At 40.0% G+C, this 10,982-nt stretch overlaps 1 protein-coding gene and 1 long non-coding RNA gene across 2 annotated transcripts in view; both read left to right on the forward strand.

The window, feature by feature from the left end:
• Positions 1-1,409, forward strand: part of LOC118315637 — a 4,626-nt gene extending 3,217 nt beyond the window's left edge. The window contains exon 2 of the long non-coding RNA XR_004794892.2: positions 932-1,409. This is a non-coding gene — a long non-coding RNA (uncharacterized LOC118315637). The remainder of the gene's footprint in view (positions 1-931) is intronic.
• A 2,454-nt stretch (positions 1,410-3,863) lies between these two features.
• Positions 3,864-10,349, forward strand: LOC118315636 (neuroepithelial cell-transforming gene 1 protein). Its single transcript, XM_035643080.2, has 12 exons — positions 3,864-4,268; positions 5,703-5,769; positions 5,942-6,001; positions 6,671-6,778; positions 6,876-7,043; positions 7,139-7,201; positions 7,294-7,390; positions 7,468-7,544; positions 8,090-8,347; positions 8,554-8,724; positions 8,825-9,011; positions 9,326-10,349. The coding sequence occupies exons 1-12, from the start codon at positions 4,123-4,125 to the stop codon at positions 9,655-9,657; spliced, it is 1,734 nt and encodes a 577-aa protein (XP_035498973.1). The 5' UTR covers positions 3,864-4,122; the 3' UTR covers positions 9,658-10,349.
• The last annotated feature ends 633 nt before the right edge of the window (positions 10,350-10,982 follow it).

Raw genomic sequence — 10,982 nt, forward strand, 5'->3', positions numbered from 1 at the left:
TGTTTTTGTCTGTGCTTGTTGGGTTGATATTTACTTTGATGAGATATGGCTCGTGAACGTGGCAGAGGAAGGGGGATGTGATGAACAGTGTGTCATGAGATATACCTTCACCCCTTTCAGCTCCTGTTCCAATTAAGCCATCTGGGAACAAACATGAGTCATAGCCCCTATATGGTAGAGTATTATTAAACCTGCTGGACCCGATACCTTCTTGTCGAAAAGTTTTGTTTATCTACTTTTACAGCTCAGAACTGATTATTCAACCAAAATGCGTATTTTTATTCACTTCTTTCTTTTATCTTGATGTACTTACTTTCCTCTCTGCTGGTGTTACTTTGTAATACACCCCCTCTTTAACACGTTTTTGTTTCACAAGACATCAGTCATTTATTGACTCCAGCTATGTCCTGGCACCTTTCTGAGAAGTGTTTGACCTAATAAACAACTAACAATGGAGGATTTGTCATTGTAAGATGATGACATGTCACCGTGACATTAGTGGGGCAGCGTTCATGTGTTCAACCTGCGTCTGTATCAAGTTTGTTATGTGTTTGGCTTCAGTTTGACCACTTGCCTTTAAACCAATTAAATACATATTTTGACATTTTGTACATATGTCATATGATGATTGATACCACTCTCGTATATGTACTGCAAACAAGATGCAAACTTAACACTTAACGCTGTCCACAGGTTAAAAAAGCCCTTATGATGGAGAGGTATGCTGATGTCCAACACCGTACCAATCTAAAGCTCCTTAGGATTGTTTCACTGTAATGACATGCGATGAGTGTGGACTCCAGGAAGGTGAAGTGGCAGGAGACAAGTGGGAGTTTGTGTGTGTGTGTGTGTGTGTGTGTGTGTGTGTGCCTCTACTGAAATATCTCTTTGAGTTTACTCAGGTTAAATTTCTTCCACCCCTGCGTCACAGGTCTGGCCCTGGCTTGCAGCGTGACCGCACCATCTGCTGTTGGTTTGTAGAATGAGCAGTGAGCGCTTCCCTCTTCAGGCAACAACAACTTTTGACCTACATCTGCAGCCAAGTAGCAAGTCAACACATGGTTTACTCTTCCTTATTACACAACATCAAGAATCACTTTTCTCCACCTCTTTAACAATCAGGAGACTTGTTGAATTAAGGACTGCACTCAGAAACTGATTTCATTCGGTGACATAGATGTTTGTACCCAGTCTCTAGCACCATATGAAATCAGTGTTTTGGGAGGTGGACTATCAGCATCAGTTTAAGCAAACCAATTTAAGCAATTAAATAAGTTATTAAGCAATTTTCATTTTTCAGTGAACCCTGTATTTTGTGGTGATGAAGATTGTAAGATTATTATTACTTTGTTTGTGTGTTCTTAATAAATGTAAACGTTTCAATAAACTTTTTATCACGATATAACTTATACCTAATTTGAACTCGTTCAGTGGTTGAAAATTTAAATGTCCCTCAGATGAGTTTGATGTTTATATGAAAAAAATTCAGCAGCTATTTAAGTTGTAATACTACTGTATATCTGTATATATCCAGATTGAAAGTTCGTTCTTGATCTTGGAGCTTGAAGCTCACCACATGGTCCATTTCTTTTTTCCAACAAATAAAATGGTCTTGTTGAGCAGATGGCGATTGATAATTTGTCATGGAATTGTAGATGTTCTAATTTCTACTATTGTGAACATTGAAAAAGTTGAGATTGATTGTTTATAACTGAAAGCTCCAGAACAGCGACTAAGTGGACCTTGTGGTAACATTTAGTATCCTATTTACAAGGTTAAGAATGAACTTTCAGTTTCAACTTTTAATGTGAACATGGAAAAGAAGAGCAGAGAAAAATGGAAATTTGCAGAGGAAGATCATGAAATATGATTGAAAACTCAACAAAACAGCCACTAAATGTACCTTGTGGCAATTTTGTCAACCATATCCACATGTTTGTGGAATATCTTTTATCTTGTCCAACACACACCACAGATGTTATGTCTGACTTTGAGCCGTAAATACGAGGGTAAGGTATGTTTTCTCCATTTCAAATTGCACCGCCACCCTGACTTTATGAAGACGCTACAGCAGTGAGGTCGGGGGCCATAGATCATGCCACAGACAGGTATGGTGATTAAAATGGAACGGGAGCCTCCACTGAGGTGCTGATGATGTGCTCATGAAGGGCATGTAGGGTTTGACTGATGGTCAGGTCGTCCTATAGGGGACAGTCAGACAGGCCATAAGGTTTCCTACACATCTACTCTTCGTCCTTGGGTGGAGGGAAGAAAAGGATGGTTTATTAAAGTCTTCTCTTAGGATGATTTATTATTCATGAAACATGCACAGAAACAAAATGAAAATAAGTTTCTGAGTTGTAAAGCAAATATGAAATGCAATTTTTTTTTACAAACAGGCACCCTGATGTAATATTCATATGGTAATATTAATTTTTGTTCATATTTGTATTCCTGTCTCCGAGCACAAACAAGTCTATGTATTCAAATGAGACATTTAAATATGGTTATTATATTTCTCTGTAATGTCATAAAAAGTTTGTTGTTTTTCTTGCTTTAGTCTGCCAGTTTGGCTCACAAGCTCTGACAGAAAAGTCAATTAAAGAGCTTAAGGGGGAAAATAAGACGGACTCTCTCTGCATAATATACTGTACGTACTCTGTTGTCTTCAAGGACCTACCAAGACATGGCAGCTGAATTATGAGAATCAAAATCAGAATTAGCTTTATCGTTATGTATGTTGACACAAACATGAATTATCACTGTGAGTAGATGAAGGAGCTGCAAAATACGACGTAAAAATAAGAAGTTGCACCTTTAGACATTCAGCTAAACAAAGAGAAAGACAAACAAGCATAAGGAATTATAAACATATTACTATCTTGTGCGGGCGACTAGGACATATGAATAAAGGACATCTACTCAGCAAACAAACATCATGGCAAAGAACCTATATACAGGTCAAATCATTACTGAATCTTGTTTATTTGGGGTTGTGGTATATTGAAGTGAATTTATACAGTATCAGAGCAAAGACCACTGGGTAATGGTATAAAATAATCTACATACAGAGGCAGTATGGTTATTTATTGGTGGATCAAATCTATATACAATATATTAAATTTCACCAGAAGCCCAGAAAGAAACCAGGGTTTCTTTACCAAAGTACAACAGGACTCCAGGTTTGCAACATGTAATTTTACCCTATGAGCTTTAGCTCCATAGCTACATCACTATAACATAAAACATTTCATTCAAATTCTTTTCTGCTTTTAAATTTTTTTTTCACATTTTGCATCCACAAAGCACACACAGATCTGTCAGCACTGTTTTGGAAGAACCTCATAAGTTACTGAAACAGGAATTCCATTGCACCAACATCAAGTGTGTTTTCATCAGGATATTAAAATTATTGAAATCATGACATTTAGATTTTAATAACTGTTCCAAGTCATGCACAAAAATATCTGATTTAAAAAATACATATTGGCTAACGCTAGGCAAACTATATAGATCCTTTAAAGACGCAAGAGTAAGATAATTTGAATACACAATCATTATAGTAGATGGCCAGAAAAAAGTAATTGGAAACTACTTTGATGACTGAATAATTGTTTTTGTAATTCTTACAACAAAAATGCCAAACAATTTATGGTTCCAGATTCTCAGTCGTTGTAGTTGTTGTTGTTGTTGTTGTTTATCTGGACTGTGTTGTCGCCCATTGGATAATTTAGGTTTCTTTTGTTGATATTTTCAGTATATTCACGCAGAAGCTCGATAAAGAAATAATCGTAACTAAAATAAATCTGAGTGACCGTGCAGAACGAGCCTGGTCTCTATTATTCTTGGCCCATTCAATGTCGTTTTATAAAATTCCAACTGGCCCCTCCCATCTCGTGGTATCCCAGTAACGCAGCTATGAGCCTTCTCCTGATTGGTCCGTTTCCAAGAATCCGCCATATTCAAACTTCCGCCGTAGTCGTGTGTGTTCTGTTGTCATCGATCTTCCGCCTTCTTTGTACGCGACGAGCCCAGTTTTCACTCGGCTGGACGTCGTCCTCTGCCCGCACAGACACGACCACGCTTCGATACAAGTGATTTCAAAACGAAGCGTCTCGGAAAATGGAAGAAAACGAGGAAGTGAGCGGAGGGACGGTGGAGAAAAAGAAGCTGAAAGTTCGCAGGATGTCATCGAGGACGTCCACGTCCAGTGCCATCGGCGCCGCGGAGCCTTCTCCACAGACACTGCGGAGACATAACTCCAAAAAGTACGTGGGACGTCTATAAAAACAAAAAATCTTTGTTTAGGTTCTGCGTTGCATTATGAAATGGCGATAGCTCACTTTATCGGGCCTAACGTCACCTGGTTAATCAAAGGCGACGGACCGGGCTGCTATTATTGTAACCGGCAAACGATGCCTTCACGTGCACCTCGGAAACCATGAAATTATTTAAACGTATAAATATGTGCGGTCACAAAGAGTAATTGAAGCATCTAGTACCTAAAAACTTTTCATAACTACCTACAAGGAAATCAAGAATGAAGGCAAAGATTAACTGAGGAATATTTTTCATCAACATTTATTTGTTTTTTAGATGAAATGATTCATCGTTTCATCTATAAAATGGACAAGAAAAGGCTCTTCGCAATATCCTCGAGCCCCAGATGATGTAAAGAAATCAGGATTAATGGTTATTTTCATTATTTCATCTTACTCTTTGTTTTTTTAATTTAGTGTTTCATTTATGAAGTGGATGAAAAATGTCTTGTACATTATTGTTTTTATCTTTTATCTCTATTTTAAAACTAGCAAGCTGGAGCAAGGCAATGTTGGGCGTTTTTACTTGAAAAAGCTAAATGATTAACTTTGTAAAATAGCTGTGATTCAATTTTCTGCTGATCAATTATTCGACTGATTATTTTTGCACTTGAGTCAACGGTAGTGTATGATAGAAACAATAAAGAATACCAACAGGCGTATTCTATTCTATTCAAATAGAAAAGTCATTTTTCAATTTCAAGTTACGAGGTGCCTTTAGAGTCACACGTCTGAATAATATGACCTGCTCTTTTATTTGTTCTTGCAGACTTGCAAATATTCAAACATTATGTAATATCTGCATATACGTTGATATTCGTATCAGCTTCAACTGTGTGATTGTGAAGTGCCAGGTGACTGGCTTAGCTTGCAATGTGTTCTCTACAAGTCCTGTGACAAATGCAACGTTTAGTTATTTTCGTCACTTTCTTGTTTCCTTTACTATTTTGCTCATTAGTCTGTTGTTTCCAGCATGGCTTAAAGGCATGAGTAAATAAAGTAGCAAACCGTGACAGTGTGTGCAGCTGACCTTGGACTTGACAGCAGCATCTGGGAGAGTTATCCCCTAACAAGAAGACACTGTCACTCTCTGTAGCTTCATTGTCTCGTCACCATAACTGACTTCTTTTCCTGCAGCTGCAGCAGCAGTGGCTGCTCCAATGCCTTATTGGTTTTAAACATTTAATATCCATCCATCGTCATCCACAACACTTGACACATTTGAATATATTTGACAAAACTGGGATGGAAATGGCATTTGTCGTGTTAACAGTGCTGTGATGCAATCTCTATTAAAAACAGTGATTCAAGCTGTCAATTATGTACATGTATAATCCGTTTTCGCTGTGCAGAGCCAAACCTTATTTGTCTAATTTCTTGTAGACCTCCGCTCCAGAGAGGCAGCTCCTTCACCTTCCTTACACCGGGGACTCCGTGGGACTTCAGCCTCGTGAGTTTGTGTTGAAAATGTAACAGCATCATGTCAGAAAATAAACGTGACTCTCATAGGCCACACACGTGACTCATACATGTACTGACACTTGGAATAGTATTTGTTTTTGTTGTTTGAATTCTCATTGTACCAGTGAAAGTAACGAGTGTGTCTTATTTTATATCTACAGAAGAGAAAGCGCAAAGAGAAGGAGGATGACACAGTCAGTCTGTCGAGCTTCGACCTCAAGGTGAGAGTCAGGACTGTCTGTCCACTGGCTGCAGGTCTAGTCCTTGCACCAGACCTGCTTTAACTCCTCAAACCTTATCCCTCTGCATGACTCAGGTAATCAGGTACTCAGCTACGCAGACGGACATTAGCGCTCTCGTATGTTATGGGCTCAGGATAATCCTGCTATTCCTCAGACCGTCACGACGACCAGTGTCTGTATGAGGAAAAAAGACTGTCGGTGAAAGATAATCTGAGTCACACTGTTGCGCATCATGATCAGTCTTTTAGCACTGTAATGGCCACATAGACAGTGGTTTAAAACACTTTCTATGCGCCATCAGCAACTTATCAGTAAAGGTTTAGCAAGGTTAGTAAAGTGACATATTTGAGACCAGCAACAAACAACGGAGGATTTCCTGACACGTTTATAATGGTTTACTGGCAGTATAAATCACACTAAAGAAAAAGATTCTTCACACACCTGATTTTGTACATTGTTTACAGTAATATGACAATAAATGTATAATAACAATACACATCAAGCAAGAGGTGCAATTGCCTTTTATGATGTTTTAATCATAATAGCTATTTGAGTGTCTTGTATTAAACAATATTGTGTTATTGAAGGTATTTTTGCACCCTCACAGTCTACACCTGAATACAATCAGTTTGTTTTCTTGATTCCCAGGAGCCCAGTAACAAGCGTGTACGACCTCTGGCCAAAGTTTCATCCCTTGTCAACTTGATATCTCCGTCAAAGAACGGGGCAGTTCGCCGCTTTGGTCAGACGCTCCAGGTACACTGCAAAGTCTTTACAGTGACACTCACTCCTCAAACTGACTATGTAGAAATTCAAATAAGTAGAATTTGTTTGCCTTGTTTTTTTTTCCTAGTCTATGACGTTGCGTGGTGACAGCAAGTCACCGGGAATGTCCCTGAGAGCCGGCAGCAAGGCAGCAGGTCCCACTCCCACTAAACGGAGAAACAGTACGCTGTGGTCGGAGACACTGGACGTCCATCAGAAGAGCACGTTCTCCACCAAAGAGATCAAGAGACAAGAGGTTGTGTGTATTTCAGTCTCAAGTGCAGTCATCTTAAAAGCCCAGAGTGGAAAAACTAACTTTTCTCGCTGTGGTTTCTCTTGTTTCTCCTACAGGCAATTCATGAGCTCTACAGGGGAGAGCAGGACCTCATCGAAGATCTCCAACTTGCACGAAAGGTTAGAAAATTAGAATTCAAGCATTTATTTTAGAAAAAAACAAAACATCACCCCCCCTCTCGTTTGACAACTGTTTCTTTGTTGACCTCCAGGCGTACCATGATCCAATGCTAAAGCTCTCCATCATGACAGAGGAGGAACTAGCTCACATATTTGGGGACCTGGATGCATACATCCCCTTACACGAGGGTAAGTTATCACCAACCATTCTTGAACGTTGATGCTAACAAGTGTTTCTGACCATGTGTGCACTGTCCTATCTGCAGACTTACTGATAAAACTAACAGAGGGAACTGGCTCCGATGGAACAGTGGCTCAGATCGGACAGATAGTAATACACTGGGTAAGTAGCAAACTATAACTCAGAATTATTTGTTATTTTATCCAGGTTTGAGGTAGTTCCTGGCATTATATAACAATATTTTCCTAATTGCATAATACATTAATTATACATTTATGTAATTGGACATAAATAAGCTGCATAAATGGATGGATCTATTAACCCAATTAAAAAAATGCTAGAATTTTGTGAAAATAGACATGGGACAAGACTTCCTGGATATTGTGCATAACAGTTGTCAGCTGCAGGTTCATTGGTGCCGGCTGAAACTCCACTAAAGGATGGAGCAGCCTCCTGGAGCACCATCCGCTGTCGAAACTGTTGTACTTCAGTCCAGACTTGCATCATATCTCCTGACAGCCTGCAGACACATAAGATAATATTTATGTCTGCAGCAATGACATTCAAGACATTTTGGAGAAATCTAAATTCAATATTTTTTAAAGACCTACTGATACCTTAATACATTATCTCTAAATGCTGTCAATTCTATCACAAGATTCAAATTGGTGTATAAATAGTTTGAAACAGTTTTTTTATCTTCTCAGCTGCCTGGTCTGAACGCGTACAAGAACTACTGCAGCAACCAGCTTGCCGCCAAAGCCCTGCTAGACCAGAAAAAGCAGGACAGACGGGTCCAGGACTTCCTGCAGCGCTGTCTGGAGTCGCCCTTCAGCAGAAAGCTCGACCTCTGGAGCTTCCTGGATATCCCTCGTTCACGTCTGGTGAAATACCCGCTGCTGCTGCGAGAGATCCTCAGACACACGCCTCCTGATCACCCGGACGTAGTCAGTCTGGAGAGAGCTGTACGATATCTACTTCATATATAACTTTGTTATCACACACATATAAGTGTTGTTGCTTATATTTAGCTGTCTAAATCACATGGCTGTAGGCTATAATAAAATATATTACTAACACCTTCATTTTATGGTTATCGATCATCTTACTGGTTTTTGAATCCTGTGTTTTCTCAAATAGCCAGCTCATTAATCTTTCTTGAATCATCCAGATTGCCATAATCCAGGAGATTCTGTCCGATATCAATGTGAGAAAAGGGGAATCTGAGTGTCAGTATTATATAGACAAACTGGAGTACCTGGATGACAAGCAGCGGGACCCTCTCATAGACAACTGTAAGACCCTACTTTGTCACGGTGAGCTGCGGAACAAGAGCGGCTCGGTGAGAATCAGGACCATTCTCTTTTCATGATTTACCACCCACACGCCGTGTGTGTTGCATCAAGGTAAATGTCATCCTCAACCAATGTGTTTGTCCACAGAGGCTGCACGTGTTCCTCTTCTCTGAGCTGCTGGTTTTGACGCGACCGGTGACACGCAATGACAGGAGCTGCTTCCAGGTGTATCGGCAACCCATACCGGTTCTGGACTTGGCTCTGGAGGACTTACAAGACGGAGAGATGCGCATGGGGGGGTCGTTCAGAGGGGCTTTCACCAATGCAGAGAAAGGTGAGTGGAGTTGTTCGGCACTCCTACCTTGCGTTGAGGCATTTTTTGTGTCACCCTTTTGAATCAAAGATGGTTTCATTTGTCCAACATTTGGTGAAATGTGAATATTTTGTGTCATTGTAAATTTGTTGTCTTCTGGGTTTTGGACCTGTCAAGAAAGAAGTCACTTTCTGCTCTGGGATTTTGTTTTTGCCCTTACTTCACAGACTAAATCAAGATGTATTTTTTTGATTTATTTGAATATCACCCCTGCGTATTGTGTAGACTCTCACAGCCTTACAAGATCTTTTCCGACTTGTTTCTTTGCTTTCCAGTGAGGAATGTTTTCCGTGTGAGCTCTCTGGATCCTTCCCATGGCCAGTCCCACACCCTACATGTCAACGACGTCTACCACAAACAGCAGTGGCTCAACTGTCTACGCACGGCTATGGCCCAGCAACAGGAGGCTCCACCTAGAGTTCCAAAGGGAGAAGCCATCAGAGCCAAACGCCGCTCTTCCAGTCTCTCAGCCACCGTCTACGACGAAGAGACGGACGAGAACTGTCCGCCTGTCTCGGGGCCTAAACTCAGGCCTCAGACGCTCTCCAAAACCAGACTGGACCAGAAGTTTCAAGGCTCCGTGAAGAGGAAGGAGACTGGGGTGTAGACATCAAACCAGAACCTGGTGGTTCACAACTGTGTTCCCCTCAGACAGACACATTTACACAACATGTGACCTTTGTCACATGTTGATTAAAATAATTTTCATGCCACCACTGTTTGGTGCTTTTGCTTTGCCTCTGTAGCTGCACTGAAAAATCCTTTCCAATCATTTCCGTCCAAATGTATATAAACCTTTAGTCGTTAAAACATGTAATTAGTTTACAAAAAAAGTGATACATGCCAGTGTGAGTGAGAAGTGTTTACACCAGCGATATGTGTGTGGAATTAGGGTTTTCTCTGTGCGCCCAAGTTAAAATAACTTTAAACCACTTGTAGCTCTTATTTCATTGTTCTTTCCAGTGTTGACCCATTGGAAATTTAGCTGTAATCAAAATGTCGGGGCATCTATAGTATAGGCAGCATGTGTGCAGTTGTCTATTGTACGTGTTATCTGTGCAAGGATAAAAGATCAAGGAGCAGAAAAATTGTGACGGCCTCAGTTTTCTGTGAGGAAAGCCTGTTGAGTGAGAAAGGGCTAAAATTATTTTGACATTAGTTGAAGGATGATGGACAGAACGTTGACCATAGATACAATAAGGTAAAATACATTTCTTGTAAATAAAATCAAATGAATGTAGATGTTTCTGGAATATTGTCAATCAGGAAGAAAATAAAACATTTGTTTGTACCTAAAGAGTCCTGAGTGAGAATGTGAGTTTTGTTACAGCACGTGATCTCGGTTGTACTTTGACTCCTGAATCATTTCCTGTCACTGTTGACAGAGCTGTTGGACAGTGTGTTGCAACAGTCGAAAAGCAAACACAAGCCGAGCGTGACTCCTTTCTCCCGAGTGTTGAAAAATTTGTAAGTTATGTAGTTTTGTAAATTTCAATTCAAGAAGATACAGTTGTTTGAAATGTGAAAACATACGGAAATATTCACTTTTACTGGTGAATCATTTTCAGTTCAGAAGCATATTTGACCTCCACTTTCTACCTTCCCACTGTCATCTAATGCTGACGGCTGCATGGTGCAACTTGTTGGTCAAAGTCAAACTGTTTGGGCTTGAAAGAGTTTGAAAATGAAATTAGGGTCTGTTGGAAGATTTGCATGAACACAGTTGATTTTTACATACATGACGCTAAAGTATTGGTCAATTAAATTTAGAATAAATAGAGAGATATATAGAATTTGTGTATTTAAGATCCATATAGAAAACAAATCCCCCCCCCCCCCCCTGCAGGGCAGCTGTTGAACCTTCAGTATTTATAGACGATGGTATGCCACCAACACTTAACAGCTTCACTATAGCTTTTTTCAAATCAGCTT

The sequence above is a fragment of the Scophthalmus maximus genome, chromosome 7, assembly GCF_022379125.1.
Source record: "Scophthalmus maximus strain ysfricsl-2021 chromosome 7, ASM2237912v1, whole genome shotgun sequence".
Taxonomy (NCBI): domain Eukaryota; kingdom Metazoa; phylum Chordata; class Actinopteri; order Pleuronectiformes; family Scophthalmidae; genus Scophthalmus; species Scophthalmus maximus.